General features: G+C 40.0%; 1 protein-coding gene across 5 annotated transcripts in view; it reads left to right on the top strand.

The window, feature by feature from the left end:
* otofa (otoferlin a) overlaps positions 1-19,651 on the top strand; it is an 84,738-nt gene that overhangs the window by 26,297 nt on the left and 38,790 nt on the right. For all 5 annotated transcript variants that reach the window (XM_077220765.1, XM_077220763.1, XM_077220764.1 and 2 more), the window contains 2 exons: positions 701-800; positions 2,550-2,746. In XM_077220765.1, coding sequence (XP_077076880.1) covers positions 701-800; positions 2,550-2,746 — 297 coding nt within the window. The remainder of the gene's footprint in view (positions 1-700; positions 801-2,549; positions 2,747-19,651) is intronic.

Here is a 19,651-nt window from a genome sequence, read left to right as displayed (position 1 = left end):
ACAAAATTATTGAGCAGCAGAACCATTTTCATCTGTGAATATAGTGAGAAATGTTTCTTGAGCAGCAAATCAGCATATGAGAATGATTTCTGAAGGATCATGTGACACTGATGTCTGGAAACGATGCTGACTGGTAAAAATTTAGCTTTTGCCATGACATAAATAAATGACATTTTAAAATAGATTTAAATAGAAAAAAGTTACTTTAAATTGAATACTATTTCACAATATTACTGTATTTCATACATACTGTATGATCAAATGAATGCAGCCTTAGTGAGCATTAGAGACTTCTTTCAAAAACATGTAAACAATACCGATCATGGCTGACTGCTAATAGCAGTTAGTAGTAAATTTAAAAATGATAAAAACAATTATAACAGTTGTAAAGACTTCTCTATCTTCGAAGTTCATGAAATTCGTCTCAGCTGTACATACTTCAAATATAAATAAAAAAATCATACCGAGTCACATATGTATTTGTGTGTGTGTGTGTGTGTGTGTGTGTGTGTGTGTGTGTGTGTGTGTGTGTGTGTGTGTGTGTGTGTGTGTGTGTGTGTGTGTGTGTGTGTGTGTGTGTGTGTGTGTGTGTGTGTGTGTGTCTCTCCCTCAGCACCCTTACAAGCTCAGTGCACATCGGGTCAGAAGTGTTAGATCGTTATTTAACACAACTGTCTGGCTGAACTTTGTCTTTTTGCAGGTTAATTGGCACTTTCCGCATGGTTCTACAGAAGGTGGTGGAGGAGGGTCACTTGGAGGTGTCTGACACTCTTATTGACGACAATAACACAGCCATACGGGTGAGACTGCAGAAGATTGCAGACAGTGCATGTGCATGTTTTTCTTCTGGTCTGACAGATCAGAGATGCTCTTTTTTTAATATAACACACCCACTCACAAAAACATCCATTCACATATTTCACCAGAGGGTCTAGCTTTGCACAACTTGCTCAAAACCATCGTTGTCATGGTTACATGTCCACATGGAGGCTATAAGGAACTATACTGTTTTCTCTCTCTCTCTCTCTCTCTCTCTCTCTCTCTCTCTCTCTCTCTCTCTCTCTCTCTCTCTCTCTCTCGCTCTCTCTGATATCCACCATCATGTGCAGGTTGATTTCTATAGGGGTCTTGCGTATCCCTATGTGTCAGAATAGCAACTCGATAATACAGGAAATGTATCGTGTAGCTTTAATATTAAACTTATTCCCTCCATTAAGCTTCCTTTGACTCTGGCTAATCTTGCTAAGATCTCACTTAAGATCTCCTTTAAAACATTTTTGAACTAATTGAATCTTAAATGCAACTTCCAAAAGTAGCTTATTTGTAACTTTTATTAACTTTATTGTAAGGAGTAGTAAGTGTTTGTCTTACACACTGTGGCAGAAACGATCTGTTCACATGCCTAAATTTGTTAAATTTTCGCAAATAATTTCCTCTAAACTTCATTATCTGCCTACCTTTTTACGGCACAACACAGAGGGAGTTATTGTTAAAATCTCAAAGCTGTAATGCAACACAATGCATGGTGATCACTGGCTGGTTCTTGGTCATGTTTTATCTTGCTTAGGGCTATGCAGTCATTCATTCGTTTTCCAGGACACTGAATAAAAGCTCCCTCGAATTTGGTCAAAGTATACATTAAAACATTGTTGCTAGAAAAACAGAAAACTTTCCAAAAAATGAACTATGGAGCCATGAACATACATGTTTTATTGGATATATTACCAAGAAAAGTAAGTCTAAACTTGTCACACAGTATTGAGTGACGATATGTCAGATGTTTCTCCTCCACTTCTACCCATTTCATCCTCGACCCAGTGCAATTCTGACACTATTGTAATGTTTGTTAAACAACTTTTATTTTATAAAAAAGTGAAATCATACTATGTACTTTCATGTAACTTAGTCTTTGATGGTCCACTTGTACTTACACTGTGCAAAAATGATAAACCACTGTTTCTTTTTGTTGAAATGAGACCTCAGCAAAGCTTGAAATTTGTCTTGTTTAATTAAAGCAGGGGGTTATATCTAAGTAAAGCTGTACCAGGGCTCAGGTTCCCTCTTTTGTATGACATGTACCCCTGGGAGAAGTGACCATCAGGTAGTTGACAGAGATAAGTTGGACTGAGGCTAAATTGTTCCTTGTTCCTTTTAATGAGTTGGTAAACATGAGAAGGGAAGGGTAACTGATGCTGACAGACTGCCACATGGGTTAGCTAGCATGACCCTAACCTTAGCACTTAACTCTAACACCTAACCTGAATCTTATTGTTCTACCTCTCTTCAGCTTAAAAGTTGTGTCTGGGTTAGACAAGTGTCTATTGCTTGTGAAACCTGTGAGTGTTTGTTATGTATTCTTATTAAAAAGTCAATTTCGTTTTTTTGTTCAGAAGCCTACTTGAAAGAACATGCACAAAAAGAAATCATATTTATGTTATTATATTATATTACTCAGTAGTCCACTTGAAAAAGATAGACTTATATATTCAAGTTTTTACTGGGAATATTAATGTGACTTAATTTTCAATTTTGTTGTTGCTGTACTTCAGACAAATATTTCCATAGAGATCAAATATCAGACCATGGACGGGAGTGTGAAGGTGTGGAGCGATGGTGAATTCCTTGATATTCCAGATGACTGTGATGGAACCTTTCAATTTGAGACAGAGAGTTTACTATCTGGACGCAGCATGAGCTCCGGGACGTCACCTGGACGATCTATCCACGGCATTCCCACATTCCGCAAGTGAGTGTGTCTTCTTTGCGGATCACTGTTAACACAATCACCCTCATCATCATCACTCTCGGTATGTAGTGGCTTATATTGCACAGATAACTCTGTGATGAAGAAAATAATGTGGAGGAAATTAGTTTAAGCATTCTTGCATATTTATTATTGTATTTGACATGTCAAGTCAAGAGAGTTTTAATGGCATTCCTCTGTATAGAGATATACAGTGGAACAAATGTCTTGCCTCACAGGACCACAGTCCTATATAAACATGTATATGTATGTTATATACATTTTTGCTGAGTAATGAACACATGGACTAGTTAAATGTGTGGGATGTATTGATTTCCTCTAAGCCTTTCAGTCTCCACAGGGCCTTTAATCCATAAATTATAACCATTACAGACACAACACTATTCCATCATGGTTTGTGCGTGGGCACCATTAGTGGTTTTATGTGGAGATGTTTACATACTGATATGAATGATTAATGTTAGAAAAATCTAAATTGGGGGGGTTGTTAAAAGGCACTATTAGGAAAAATAAAGCAGCCACAATAGAGATTTGTAGTGCTTTTGAATGGTTGGATTGTTTTCAAAGCCCTGTTTCATTTAGATATTTTATTTGACGATGGCAATGAATTAGTAATTGTTCAAACAACAAGTCACATTATTATCGATACAAATAGTGATTCTGGAATCTTTGTTTTAGATTCATGTTCACTTAAGCAATTGATGAAAGGTGATGTTTTTATCTGTTCTGATTCACCTTGCTTGCCTTTTCATTTCTCTATATTTTTGTCTTCATTTAAACTTCACATTCTTCTGTGTAACTGCAACTTCTCATGTCTTCACTCAGGATTCACTGTCATGAGATGAAGTGATGCACCTACAGTAGTTTGAGACAGTTTGTATTATACGCTATTCTGTTCATGTTGCCTCTGGAAATGGGCCTTATATTCATGCATGGTAATAGTTACTAATAAAATAACTTTGGCATATTTTAATTTAGCATTAAAGGGGTGGTAAAACTCATTTTTTCTAAGGCTTGATTGTGTTTGTGGAGTGCACTGTAACATGTGTTCATGCTTCGTTTTTTAAAAATTGCATTATTTTTCACATATTTTACCTTTATTCTACACTGCTCTGTCCCTCCTTGTAAAAACGGTCTGATGTTTTCCGGGTTCTATGAAGCCAGTCCCTCAAAACTAAGCAATGGGCTCAGATTGGTTAGCTGGCCCAGTGTGTTATGATTCGCTAACCGCCCAGTGCACGTTTTCCGGAAACGTCACACCCCGTACCTTTACCGGTAGTTTGTGCTTTGGTGTATTATAAACAATGGCGTCAATAAAACAAATCGGACCCGGGGAAACGTTAGTGAAGATGATCGAGCAGAACCTGTTCAAGAACGGCTGTTAAACGACGTTTCAGAAAGGTTTGTTTTTTGTTGTTCTCTCATTACTTTTTAGATATGCTGTTATTTAATTGTACTAATTATTATAGAATTACAAAAAAATAAGCTTCATAAACAAGAATTTCATATAATTGTTCTAACAAATTATACTCAAAGGGATTTTTTTGAGTAAAGACTGCGGATCTATAGTGATCGTTACTGACTGTATGCCACCGTTACATTTGTATTTTTAGAACGATTGTAGACAAATATCTGTCGACAGAACTTTTAACCCAAAACGAACACTAAACATTGGCTTTACTACAGTAGCCAAATCAAACACAGAACCATGTTTAGCATGCAGATAAACAAGCATGTAGATAAACATAAAAGCTCTAATCAAAGAATAATTTACACTAATTCCAAGTTCGCTTGGAAAAAAAAAGTTTGTAACATTAGGTGTTTGTCAGATAACGTTAAGTATGAATGAGCATACCAAACCAGCAGAGCCAAACAGCGTTGTAATTTGTTTACTTCCTTGCTACAACGTACAATTAACAATACAAACTATTACAGGAAAACACATCGACAAAAAATAAATCATACTTACAGGTTGTAGCCCGTAAACAACAGCTTCTGTTCTTAAAGTTGGAACTCCTCCATCTCTCAGCACAAGCCGTTGTGCGAATCCTGCATTGAACTCGCCACGATTGTGGAAGCTTTCCTCTGTAACATGTGCAGCACAGAGAGCGAGAATTGGGTCATAATTATGAGGGACCGAGTTAAAAATAAATTTTAACCACTGATCCCTAACTCCCTTGTCCCTAGGAAGGCTGAACAAAGTGGACCTGCAATCCGGATCAAAATAACAGCAGCGTTTCGACGCCATTGCGACAACTCATCTCCAAAACAGCAATATAAAATGGCCTCGCCCCGCTTAAGTATTCTCGGAGGAGGGGTTTATGTGAATAATGGGATATACTGACGTCAGAAACTCCGGAGGAAAGTCGTGTAGTCCAAAACCGGCTGTTTGCTGTAGTCCTTAGAAATTGATTTTTTTTAAAGCAAATATCTCCCTTTGCTTTGAACTTTGAGCGCTGTAACTTTGCAGATGTTGTTTATGCTCAAACAGCAACATTACACACTAGCTAAAGTTAGAAAAGTGAAATCGTGTTTTACCACCCCTTTAATTAACTGCAGATGGTAACGGTAAATGAGAAGAGACAGGGAAAGGAAAAGCAAAGGAAGCGTTCAGGTCTGAATAAATAGGATGTGATGTGATAGTTTATTATGCATTCTGTAGTTGGCATAGATGACAGGTGCTTAGTCAGACACACACACACGCACGCACACACACACACACACACACACACACACACACACACACACACACACACACACACACACACACACACACACACACACACACACACACACACACACACACACACACACACACACACACACACAACACAAACACACACACACACACCAGAGAAGTCAGCTTATTTTCTCCCAAATAAAGCATGTGGAGTCCTTGTACAACATATTTCCTTTTTCTGACCAGGAGTGAGCACATGTCTTTGATGCTTTATAGATGACTTTTTAGCTCACACCAAGAGTTTGCTACATCTTCAAAGACTTGAGACATTCTTATGCTTTGTATTCCAAACATTTTCCTAGTTCTGAACTGAATATAATTGAACATGTTTTTTTAAGAGTTTGGGTTTTGTACTATTTTCACAGCAGTCAGCATCTTTAACTCTTTGAATAATTTCTATTAATTAGAAAAGTATGTATTTATTTATCTAATTAGAAAAGTTGGACAATCTGGACACTGAAACAAAATATTTTGAGATATTTCTTTTTGACACTTAAACATTACAGCAACCTAATGTAGTCATGTTAATTCAGGCATGTTAAATACCTGACATTTGCCTTTTTAATAATGTTACCCACTGTTCTCACTTGAACTGAATTCCTGGTGCTGTTTCATTATTGATTACAAGTTGTTGAGTTTTAGTTCTAAAAGTGTGTGTGAGTTCTTTTGGAGTTTCTCTATAAAGAAAGTGTGTGTGTGGGTGTGGGTGTGTGTGTGTGTGTGTGTGGCCTGGTAGACCCCTCTCTCATCTCCACCTCCCTCTCTCTCTCTCTCTCTCTCTCTCTCTCTCTCTCTCTCTCTCTCTCTCTCTCTCTCTCTCTCTCTCTCTCTCTCTCTCTCTCTCTCTCTCTCATCTCCACCTCTCTCTCTCTCTCTCTCTCTCTCTCTCTCTCATCTCCACCTCCCTCTCTCTCTCTCTCTCTCTCTCTCTCTCTCTCTCTCTCTCTCTCTCTCTCTCTCTCATCTCCACCTCTCTCTCTCTCTCTCTCTCTCTCTCTCTCTCTCTCTCATCTCCACCTCTCTCTCTCTCTCTCTCTCTCTCTCTCTCTCATCTCCACCTCTCTCTCTCTCTCTCTCATCTCCACCTCTCTCTCTCTCTCTCTCTCTCTCTCTCTCTCTCATCTCCACCTCTCTCTCTCTCTCTCTCTCTCTCTCTCTCTCTCTCTCTCTCTCTCTCTCATCTCCACCTCTCTCTCTCTCTCTCTCTCATCTCCACCTCTCTCTCTCTCTCTCTCTCTCTCATCTCCACCTCTCTCTCTCTCTCTCTCTCTCTCTCTCTCTCTCTCTCTCTCTCTCATCTCCACCTCTCTCTCTCTCTCTCACTCTCTCATCTCCACCTCTCTCTCTCTCTCTCTCTCTCATCTCCACCTCTCTCTCTCTCTCTCTCTCTCTCTCTCTCTCTCTCTCTCTCTCTCTCTCGCTCTCTCTCTCTTCTCCACCGCTTTATTGGCATGGCTGTGCAAAATAGCACAATATTGCCAAATCAATAGTAATATATAAACATATATGTAGATAAATAAAAGTGAAGAATAAAAAAACAAAAAAAACTTTTCCATATTATGCATAAATATATCACAATAAATAAAATAACAAAAACATATACAATAACAAAAATAAGTACAGAGAGCAGTTTAATGGAAAAGAGGGTTCAGCCCTTCTCCCTCATATGATGGCAGGAAGACACATACTGCACTGCCAGCTGAATACACTCTTCTTTCTCTCCCAAAATATAAGACAGTTTGTTTATGAGGCTCGCTTGTTGGAATTGAGGTATAATCTGTGCTATTTGTGTAAAATAAGCGTCTCTGATGTTTTTATACTTTTTTTTACTACACTCGGTGAGGAAGTGCAGCTCATCCTCTACGACTCCATCAGTGCAGTGTGAACACAGTCTGAGCTCTCTCTCTCTCCAGCTCTGCTTGTGTCGAACTCAAGGTGGAAAATTTCAGCGGGGTAATTTGATTTAAATTTGGGGCCCCAGATTTCACAGCCGTAAAGAAGGATGGGTTTGATGATGCAATCAAAGATTTTCAGCCACAGTTTAATGGGTGGGTTGAATTTGAACAGGTGTTTTCTTATACTGTAATAAGCCCTACGTGCTTTATCAGTCCGATCTTTTATTGCTGTGTCAAATTTTCAGACAGATTGTCAGACCCAAATAATTATAACAGAATTGTTCCCCCAAGTGTAAATTTGTATTTTTTGTCAGTAAGGCGAGGTTTTTTCTGAAAGATCATGATTTTGGACTTGTCCATGTTGATGGGTAAGGCCCAGTCACTGCTGTACTGGTCCAAAAGCGAGAGGCTTTGGTGCAGACCCTCTTCATGAGGAGACAGCAGCAGAAGATCATCAGCGTACAGGAGGCTTTTGATTTCTCTGTCCTCGAGGGTCAGACCGGGACAAGAGGACTTCTCAAGTGCTGATGCCAATTGTTGTATATGTCCTTTATAATGTCATATGCCCTTCCTCCTATTCAACTTTGGATTAGTTTTAGGAAAAGTCCATTATGCCATACCGAATCAAAGGCTTTTTTAAAGTCAATGAAGCAGCCAAATATTTTCCCTTGTTTTGTTTGTTGGACGTGTTTTTGTATGAGTGTGTGGAGTGTGTAAATGTGATTTGATGTTCTCTGTTTAGTCATAAATCCAATCTGAGAATTGTTAAGGATCTTGTGTTGTTGGAGGAACTGAACTAGCCTGTTGTTGATGATGGAGCAGAAGAGTTTGCCCAGGTTGCTGCTCACTGTCATGCCCCTGTAATTATTTGGGTCGTACTTCTCACCCTGTTTAAAGATTGGTGTAATCAAATGTTCTTTCCATATCTCAGGGAAGTGTCCTGCTTTTAATAAAAGATTGAATAATTTGAGAATTGCATCTTTCAGTTTGGGGCTGTTGTGTTTCAGCATCTCATTTGATAGGATTTTTTATTTTTTAGGGATTTTATCTTGTCTGTCAGTTCATTCAATAATATGGGCTGATCTAAATGGTTTAGCTGGTCTTTTACAGTGCGTTCGAGGTTATAGAGTTGGGAGGTCAGATGTTTTTGGGTGAGTGTTGATTCGTTTTGGGAATAGAGTTTTCCAAAATGTTCGGTCCAGATGTTTGGAATGTGGAATGTCATAGATGGGAATGTGTTTAGGTTCTTTTGATTTATCTAATTTATTCCATAATTCCCAAAAAGAATTCTGATCTACTGCTTCCTCAATCTTATTGAGCTTTGCTTTCATGTGATCCGCTTTTTTCTGTATTAGTATTGACTTGTATGTTTTGAGGGTTTGCTGATATTTGTCTCGTGTTTGTTGGTTTGCAGGGTCTCTGTGTTTTATATTGGATAATGATCTTAATTTTTTTCTTAATTTTTGGCATTCTTTATAAAACCAACCATCTTTAGCAATTTCTTTCTTACATCTATACTTTTTTCTTTTTCTCAGGGCTTTTCTGACCACTGTAGAAAATATTTCATTTAATTAATGGGTTGCTAAATTGATCATTTTCTTCTCTTCGCTAAATGACTTAGACAGAAATGAATCTATCATGTTCTGGACCCGAGTGCTGTGGAGCTGGGCTTCGTACTTGGCAGGACTGTCTTTACCCCATATAATCGTGGAGGGGAGGGGGTGCAATTTAACCTTCGGATCTGAAGGCCGGAGGTTCACGGATCTGTTCAGACTGAGGACTGTGTGACTGTGGTCTGATAATGGCAGCTGTGGCATCACTGTGTAATAGTTGACTTTACTGTGGTCTACATCAGTAATGGTGTAATCTACTGCGCTGCTGCCCAGATATCAGCAGTAGGTGAACCGACCCAGAGAATCTCCCTTTGTTCTGCCGTTAACTATATACAGACCAAGGCTTTTGCAGAGCTGTAGGACTTGTTTTCCGTGCCTGTTTATCGTGTTGTCATAATTCTGACGTGCCTTCGTAAAGTGTTTCCGTTGATATATATGTGAGTTGTTAATATATTTGTCTCCATCTGAGGTAATGTAATCTGCTTCCTTCCCCGTTGTAGCGTTCAGATCCCCCATTAACAGAACCGACCCTAGAGATTGAAAGTAAACGATCTCTGACTGTAGGGTTGGGAAGATGTCTTCATTATAATAAGGAGACTCATATGGGGGGATATATGTGGCACACAGGTACATGTCCTCATCTAAACACAAAAGCTCTTTTTGAAGTTTTAACCAAATATGTGTTTTCCCTTTTTTCACAGGCTGAATATAGTGCCACAAATGATCTTTAAACCAAACTATGATTCCTCCTGAATCTCTTCCGTTTTAATGCTAGGCTGTTTGATTGAAGGGATTCGTAGCTCTCTGTAATTTGGAGGAGTGCAGATTTTGGAGTCTAAACGACACCATGTCTCAAGTAATATAATTATATCTGAACTATATACAATATTAACAAAATCAGGGTTAGTCATTTTCTCCCCAAAAGCAGAAGAGAACATCCCCTGAATGTTATAGCATGTTATTTTAAACGATGACATTGACGAATATTGGATTTACCAGAAAAATGTATGAAATTCATGACCCAATAATGTTTTAAAATATAGATTAATCAATAAGAAAGGTAATATAGAGGATATATAGAAGTATGGTGAGTCGGTCAATTTCACACATTGAATAAAAAATAAAAAATAAATTATAAAATTAAATAAAATTAAAATTAAAAAAAATTTAAAAAGTGGTTAAGAAATAATGGTCATTCTTGACACACACACCATGTGTATTTAAGCTAATATATTGTCACATATTATTTGCAGCATGTGTTTGATCTGGATCATGTCAGTGGTGTCAGCTCTACCTGTTCCTGCCACTACAGCGGCGTAGCTGTCCGTCTGTCTGACTGACTCGCGCTCAGGGGGTGTTTTCTGAGGGCGTTTCAGGGCTGACTCCTTGATGGTTTTTGCGAACAGTCTCATGCCCTCTCGATGGATGTGGATACGGTCATACAGATGCTCATGGGTGATGCGCTTATGGTTAGCTATGTGAACGCTCGGCATTGAAGCACAGATGTTGACTATCTCCGCGTTGATTGTGTTGATGATCCTTTGAGGGACGTCTCTGCGAGGTAGAAGGGTTGAGATGATGACCTTGGCTCCGGGGTAGATCCTGCTGGCTGTTTTCACCACGTTGGACAGGGCTTTAGTGACGTCCAGCCTTGCACTGATGTCGTTTGTTCCGGTGTGAAGAATGATGTGTGACGGTGCCCCCAACACTCCCTCTCGCAGCAGTCTCAAAGCAGAGTGTGAGGTGGGACACCAGAACTTCTTCACCGATCTGCCCGGAAACAGACGTCTGTGGTCAAGACGGTGGCCGTTGGAGTCACAGAGGATGACGATGTTGTCTTTACTCGCCTGATCTCTGCCGGTGCTCGTGAATGGTGTTGTAGTTGGTGGACGGTATGGTGTGATGTTTCTGTTGACTTTCCTCTGAGGGGCTTGATGAGATTGTGGGGTTGCAGGAGTGAAGGAGCTCCGTGATGGTGTACTGACACACTGCTGATGTTGAGCTGTGGTTAGGATGCGTTCAGGAGTGAAGGAGCTCTTTTTTGTGTGTGCTGACACTGCTGATGTTGGGATGCGTTCAGGAGTGGAGGCGCTGTGTGTTTGAGTGCTGACACACTGCTGATGTTGGGATGCGTTCAGAAGTGGAGGTGCTGTATGTTTGAGTGCTGACACACTGCTGATGTTGGGATGCGTTCAGAAGTGGAGGCGCTGTATGTTTGAGTGCTGACACACTGCTGATGTTGGGATGCATTCAGGAGTGGAGGCGCTGTGTGTTTGAGTGCTGACACACTGCTGATGTTGTTTTTTGTGCAGCTGGTTTCTGGTCTCTTCCAGCAGTCTCTCGAGTGTGTGGCCGTATTGTTCTCTTCTACCCAGCTCCTCTCTCACCCTCCTCAGCTCCTGTCGCAGCTCCTGATTGGCCTCCTCCAGATGTTTAACGGCCGAGCAGAGCTGTTGTAATTGTTGAATGCTGTGATGGCTGGACATATTCAGGAGCTGGTGGATGTTGTTGGTAGTTTCCTCTTTAAACAAGTAGTAGTCCTGCTCCAGCCGGAGCGATGTTGTCTCTCAAGGCCTTTATCTTGGGAGACACAGGAGTGCTGATGTGTCTGTCTGTCCGAGGAGTTCTTGAGCCTGGGTCAGTGTTTGTGTCCGTTGTGTTGCTGAGTTCCTCCTCTGTGCTTCTCTTCACTTCAGGATCTTTCTTAATCTTCTGAACCTCCACTTTAAGGTTTTTGAAGTTCCTCTGGAATTCATTAAGGCTGGTTTCTGGTCCCTGGACCATGACTGTTCCGTTATGATAGAGGTTCACAAAGGTTGTCAAAGGTTGTCTGCCTTTGCTGATGCCTCCTTTTCTTCTACATGTCATGGCAGAGCTGAGGATGGTGTGCCAGGCTGATGGGTGTTCAGTGAAGAACAGCAGGTTACACCGGACTCTGTTGTCTTCTGGTCCACTGTAGTCAGACAGCAGTAACTCTGGGTTCTCTCTCAGGATCATCTCTTTCATCTTTTTCTTATCTTTAGTAGATTTAACTTCTGCTGGATTATCTCCAGCTCCTCTTCATTTTTGAAAAATGCCTCTGCTTTAGGTAGGCCCATGTTGTTCTCAACTGAATTAACTGCCACGGAATGTTAGCTTGGCTAGCAGTTAGCTTGATATGTTGAGTCTCTATGTAGTTTTTAGGTGATGACAAAAGAATTAAATTGTTTTCAGAGGTCTTACCTTCAAAATCATCTCCCTCTTTTGTTCACATTTAAGTTTCCAATCATCTAATTACAGTTTGAGTCATAAAAAACGTACATTTTATGGCAAAAATATTGTTGATATCAGGAGCTCATATTTTTGCTGCCAACTGTCATCGGAACTCTCTCTCTCTCCCTCTCATCTCCACCTCTCTCTCTCTTTTTTTTTCTCTTTCTAGATTTTTCCTATAGAGTCATGAGTATGTGGGTACTTAAAATTGCACTGTAAAGGCAACTTACATACTTAGATATTCTGTATGTGACAGTCTAATGTCCATGCAGAGTTGCAGGAAAAATTAGTTGCATTTTTTTAAAGAATAATTATCAACAAGAAACACTAATTGAAATATTTTATATTGCATCAGGCAAAACCCTCTTGTGAATTGCAGGACGGCTCTGACCAACATCTCCAATCTTGAAAAATCCTTAACTTTCTGTACATTTAAGTATTGGAATAAGTATATGACTTATATCCAAGGCTAGATTTAAATGGCTGTGATGGATTTGCATTGCTATTTTCTCATTGTAAGCACTTGTACACTCTAAAAAATGCAAATTTGGGTCAAAAATTGACAAACCCAGCCATTGGATTAAATTTTTAAAATACATTTTTAACCCATAGTTTGGGTTTGTCCATATTTGACCCAAATTTAGGTTGAAACAACCCAGCTTTTTTGTGAAATATCTACAGTCCTTTGTTTTCCATTATTTTATAAGGGTTTTTTTCTTTTCTTTACATGTCATTTGAAGAGCTCCTCAAAAGCACCTGCATCATTGAACCAACCTGAAAAAATTTTTGATACCTCAATTGGACCATCCAGCTTCTATCAGCCTTTTGTGTACAACATCATTATCATATAGAGAACATTGTATGTTTATTTTTTGCATTAGATGAGGTGCTTTTTCAAATGTGTTGGGAAAAACAACACATTTCATTCTGTCCTAAGGTGGTTTACTGGTACCCAGTCTGACCCAGTTATTTATGCTTGTCTCTTTTGATGTTTTTTTGTTGTTGTAAATTTTTAGCTGGACAAAGTGGGAGACCAGCCGGCTGAATAGCTCAAACTAATGCCAGCTTATAGACCAGCTAAACTAGTTTAAACCATTCACAGCAGGCTAGTTTTAGCTGTCAGAATTTCTGATCAGATTCATTGATTCATTGTCATAGTTGGCAAGGTAACATTATTCATGAGAGCGAAAGCATTATTCTCCTGAGCTCGGGGCAATGACGGGCGAAAGCTTGCAGCCAAATCAAACTTTACAGAACAAAGGGATTTTCACTGGGAGGTTTATCACTTTAGATCTAGATTACTCTAGTGGTTCAGTTTGCTGTCTTCTTTGCAGTCAAATGTTCAACCTCCATTGCTCCAATCTTTTGTTCTCGTCTCCTACTTGCATAAAACTGTCACTTTGAACCCATTGTGAAAAAAATTTGAACCCATTGTGAAAAAAATGCAATACAAATTCAAATGAGACTCATTAAAACAAGCACTTTACTGTATTAATGTGTCTGGAATAAGGTTTAAACTGTCTTATTGTTTAAAATGTGCATTATATTTAGGATTTTGGAGTGAACCTTTGTGGGAAAAAGTAATTGTCAATGTTACTGTACGTTACACCTCAACTTTGTTCTGATCAGAGATTTGAAATAAAGAACAGTTTTAGCTCAGTTTTTGTCGCCAGAGAAACTCATATCAGACACCGATAGATCTCCTAAGCGCTTGAGTGATACATAATTCATTGTGCTGCTTTATGCTTTTCAATGCATCCCATTTATCTCTGTTTAAATTTGTATTGCTGTGTATTTATTCCATGTCATGGTTGATAAATGGCCAGTGGTATACACAGATAGTTTTTATTGACACAAATGATTTTCTCTATTTTAGCTGCATGATCACACACATGATGCCCACTTAGAGGACTTTTCTTTTTTGGGAAGAAATTAAACATTTTTCTTTTTCAGCAAGGATGCTTTAAAATGATCAAAAGTGACAGTAAAGATATTTATAATGTTACAAAATTATTTCTATTTAAAATAAATGTTGTTCTTTTAAACTTTATATTCATCAAAAATCCTGGGAAAAGACTATATCATGGTATATTAAGAAGCACAACTGTTTTCAACTTTGATAATAATAAGAAATGTTTCTTGAGCATCAAATCAGCATATTAGAATTATGATCATGTATCATGTGATACTGAAGACTGGAGTAATGATTCTGAAAATTCAGCATTACCCTATACATAGGATTAAGTTACATTTTAAAATACATTAAAATAGAAAACAGTTATTTTAAATTGTGATAATATTTAATTTCACTGTTTTTCATATTAATGTTTTTACTGTGATGTTGATCAAATTAATGCAGCCTTAGTGAGTCTAAGACACTATCAAAAACATAAAAGAAATTCTACCGACCCCAAACTTCTGATTGGTAGTGCATGTTAAATCTTGCTTTAGGTTTTTTGTAGTCTTGGAGTACTACATTATGCCATTTCTATACATATATTTGAGGATTTTAATATATTTATGTGTGCTTAGAGCTGCACGATTCTGTATGAATTGAGAATAATAATTTTTGTTTGTTTAAAATGAGATCACAATTTCTGAATAGACAACTAAACAAAATAACATGTAATTTAGTAGAGGACCTGACAAAATGTTAATTGCTGCAGTCTATTTGAAAAATATTTAATTAATTTAAATGAATTATTTGTTTATTTTTAAATTGGTTTGAATGAATGATTCAATGACTCACTCATAAAGACTTAAGACAGAAGAAGGGAAACAAGGTACAGCACATGACTGTTCTTCCACAGCGTGTGGTGAAATCGACACAGTGGATTACTGGCGGCAGTTTTACAACAATTTAGGACATTTACAGTTGTTTTTATTCTTGCATTGTCTATTCTAGTTTTTTATTGCTATTATGTTATTTATTGACGAAGCTGCTTAGACATACACCCTAGTTTCTAATGTTTTTAGTGGATATAATGTTTTTATCTTGTGTTTTGACTGGGACCTTAGTAATTAGTTTAGCTCCTTCATGTAAAAATGTGTATGGAATGACAATAAAAGACCCTTGAACCTTGACTATGGGATATTGCGCCCTTGTGCCATTTGCTGAAGACACCTTTATTCCCGCCTGACAGGATAATGACGCATGACGTGGGCGGGTTTACCTGCACACAGCATATAAATGCAGTCGCATGCATCATTCACTTTGTTCATTCCTGCTCTTCACCAAGCCTCTGACTGTGCAGGGCTCAGAGGTGTTTTTCCTCGATTCCCTCCTTCTAGGAAGAATAGTTATATGCATAACTCAACGTTCCTATTCAGTCGGTTCACTCGGTACAACACATGACTATGGAACATATATTCATGCCCCACAAATTTGCTGAATTAAACGTAAGGGACCAGCACTGCCACATTCCCCTATTCCTTTTTCAAGGGAGCGCCGTCCACTGGTTAAAATACCCCTGCGGTGAGCATGGACTGAGTTATCATCACCGCAGTGACATCTAGTCGGTAAACCGGACAAATGTGTGCAGTGATGCCTTACTGGCAGGAGCACGAAAATCTTAAACCAACCCCATGACATTCCTATGCCCCTCGTAGAGTGGGCACACACCCCTGCAGGCAGAACCAATTCCTTATATGCTATAGACGTAGCTTTCTACAATCCAATGCGAAAGACATTGCTTAGATAGCAGCATCCCACTGCCTGTTTTGACAAAATCTTGTCAGATGAGTGCACAACCTCCATCTGCTCAACGTACCTGCGTACACCTCGCACAGGGCACGAAGCAAGTCTCATGTCTTCCTCTGAGTCAGAGATTTTACTGGGCAGGCAGCTCGAAAGAGAGCACACTCCCAACATGGCTTGAGGTGTATACGCCGTGTTCGGACACAACACCACCAAACGCAAATTGGATGCGCACTGTCCACGTGACGTATTTTTTGTCAACAGGATGGTCCGCGGATGGTCCACTCACAACATCCACATGTAGCCCAATTTTTGTGACAGCATGGATGGTGCTCGTACAAAAGCGCATGTGCGAGTGATGTGACGGCCTCTATACTTGTTTGTGCTATGTCTGTGTTTCAGTGGGGCGGGGCTGCAATTCTGAGAGCTGTTGGAGGACACCTGTGGTGGGAGTTTCTCTTCCTGATAAAAGCTTCCTGCTCTCTGCCTTTAGGAGGAACGAGCGAGGGGTTCACCCTCTGGCGTGACTGTTCCCTTTCCGTGTTTTGTTTTGTTGCCGGCATATTGTGTTTAATTCTGGTTTTGTTTGGTAAATAAATTGGTTATCTTTTGATTAAGGTTTTGCGTCCCGCTTCTTTGTCACAACATCTGAGCCGGGCTGTGACAAAGAAGCGGGACGCACATGTGCACTGTCCACTATTTCCTATTCCTGCAGTGGGCCAGCCATTTGAACATCTTATAATTGACTGTGTGGGTCCTTTGCCTAGATCGAAATCGGGGGCAAATTAATTACTAACAGTGCTGTGTCAGAGCACCCATTATCCTGCAGCATATCCTTTACGCACGATAACTACCAGGTCGGTGGTTCGTGCACTGTCTCAGTTTATTTAAATTTTCGGCATTCCAAGGGTAGTTCAATCAGATCAAGGATCTAATTTCTCCTCTCATATGTTCAGTCAGGTTTTAAAACAACTTCGTGTTTGTCATGTGCAAGCCTCGGCCTATCATGCGCAGAGTCAGGGGGCGTTAGAACGTTTCCATCAAACGTTAAAATCCCTGTTACGAGCATATTGCACTGAATTAGGTGGGGACTGGGAGGAAGGTCTTTCCTAGTTAATGCTTTCAGCTAGAGAAGTTACACAGGAGAGCTTGGGGTTTTCCCCGAATGAGCTTGTGTTTGCGTATAAATTACGGGGTCCGTTAGGAGCATTGGCAGATGGTTGGAAAGATGTTGAACCTCCTGTAAACTTGATAGATTTTGTTAATGGGTTTCGACATCGCCTTTATACAGCTGGGATGTTGGCGAAAACAAATTTGGCGTCATCTCAGGAGAAAATGAAATCGTGGTATGATCGGCATGCTGAGTTACGCACGTTTAGCCAGGGAGACCAGGTGTTGGCTCTGTTTCCTGTAATCAGTTCTCCATTTCAGGCTAAGTTTGCAGGACCTTATACGATTTTAAAGAAGGTGTCAGAGCAAAATTACGTTGTTGCAACTCCGGAGCGTAGGAAAAGTACACAGCTCTGTCATGTAAATTTACTAAAACCTTATTTTACTGGTGTACTTCAGCCTTCTGCATGTAGTGGTCCTCATACAGTAGTCCAAGCTCAGGCGGCGTGTGTCGCGGTCTCTACAGGTTCAGTTGAAACTGACGGTAGAGACATTGAAAAAACATTGGATGAGGTGGAAGAAATGTCTATAGGTGGTTTTAATAACTTACAGACTTTAATTGAACTGGAAAAATTGTTTGCTCATTTGCCGGTGGCACGTGCGGAGCAGTTGACAGAATTAATTAATCATTTTTCTTGTTTATTTTCTGATTCCCCGACGTGCACTCATTTGATAGAACATGACATTGAGGTGGATGTTGAGAAGCCAATAAAGCAGAGATTTTATCGGGTAAATATGGATAAACAAAAGCAAATGGAGGAGCAGTTAAAATATATGTTGGAAAATAACATTGCTGAACCTAGTTTTTCTAGCTGGGCTTCTCCCTGTATACTTGTTCCTAAGTCGGATGGTACAATGCGCTTTTGCACTGATTTTCGTAGAGTGAATTCTGTTACCAAGCCAGATTTGCTTCCCCTCCCGAGAATGGATGACTGCATCGATCAGGTCGGTGCTGCGAAATTTGTCAGTAAGTTTGATCTCCTTAAAGGCTACTGGCAGGTGCCCTTGTCTAGACGTGCTCGTGAGATTGCTGCGTTTATTACTCCAAAGGGCTTATATTCGTATAAGGTAATGCCGTTTGAGCTTCGTAATTCACCTGCGACCTTTCAGCGTCTCATGAATCACGTTGTAGGGGACATGCAGGGTTGCGCTGTATATCTTGACGATGTAGTCATTTAGTCAAACACCTGGGATAGTCACTTGGAACGTATGTGGGAATTGTTTACTCGTTTGGCGGAGGCAAAGCTCACGGTCAACCTCGCAAAGTGTGAGTTTGCGAGAGCGACCGTGACTTATCTTGGCCGGGTAGTTGGGCAGGGTCAGGTGCGTCCGGTGAATGCAAAAATTCAGGCGGTGGAGCAGTTTCCAGTTCCAACAACTAAAAAAGAGTTGATGCGTTTTCTAGGCCTGGTAGGTTATTACAGAGCATTCTGTAGAAACTTTTCTAGCGTTGTAGCACCTCTCACTGATCTGTTGAGGGATAAAGTCAACTTTTTCTGGTCCCCTGTTTGTCAAAGTGCCTTCCAACATGTCAAAACGCTTCTATGTCGTGCTCCGGTGTTAATGGCGCCACGTTTGGATAGATCGTTTAAATTGTATGTGGATGTGAGCCAGGTAGGGGCTGGAGCGGTCCTCATGCAAGAGGATGACTGTGGTATTGAGAGGCTGGTTAGTTTCTTTTCAAAGAAATTTAATCGTTACCAGGGGAATTATTCTGTGATCGAAAAGGAGACGCTTGCTCTGATTTTGGCTCTAAAATATTTTGATGTTTATGTTAGTGGTAGTGCTCCTGTGGTGGTCTTTACCGATCATAATCCGTTGACGTTCCTAAATTCTTTGCAGTGTCCGAACCAAAGATTGATTCGATGGTCATTGTTTTTGCAGTCCTATTGCTTGGACGTTCGTTATGTGAAGGGAGTGGACAATATAATTGTGGACGCGCTGTCTAGGGCGCCGTTAGGGTAATTGTTTTGTACTTCTATAAAGTATTTATTAATTTAGATAAAGTATTTATTAATTTATCCTTGGGGAGGGGGGGGGGGGATTGTTTTCTTCTGGGGACCCCCTTTATATGGGGGGGGGGGGGGAGTGTGACGGCCTCTATACTTGTTTGTGCTATGTCTGTGTTTCAGTGGGGCGGGGCTGCAATTCTGAGAGCTGTTGGAGGATACCTGTGGTGGGAGTTTCTCTTCCTGATAAAAGCTTCCTGCTCTCTGCTTTTAGGAGGAACGAGCGAGGGGTTCACCCTCGGGCGTGACTGTTCCCTTTCCGTGTTTTGTTTTGTTGCCGGCATTTTGTGTTTAATTCTGGTTTTGTTTGGTTAATAATTTGGTTATCTTTTAATTAAGATTTTGCGTCCCATTTCTTTGTGACAACCTCCGAGTCGGGCTGTGACAGTGACTTGAGCACTTGAAAACCAAATCCGCTAGATGTTTGGCGTGTGCGCACTTTGTCTTTCCATGCACACAGCCAAAGGAGCATAGTTTGAAGGGCTCGTGCCCTCCAGTGTAACGTGGAATA

The sequence above is a fragment of the Siphateles boraxobius genome, unplaced genomic scaffold (assembly GCF_051911475.1).
Source record: "Siphateles boraxobius isolate OS27281-9 unplaced genomic scaffold, OSU_SipBor_1 8, whole genome shotgun sequence".
Classification (NCBI taxonomy): Eukaryota; Metazoa; Chordata; class Actinopteri; order Cypriniformes; family Leuciscidae; genus Siphateles; species Siphateles boraxobius.
Note: the sequence above shows the minus strand (reverse complement) of the source record. Positions and strands in the feature narration are given on the sequence as shown.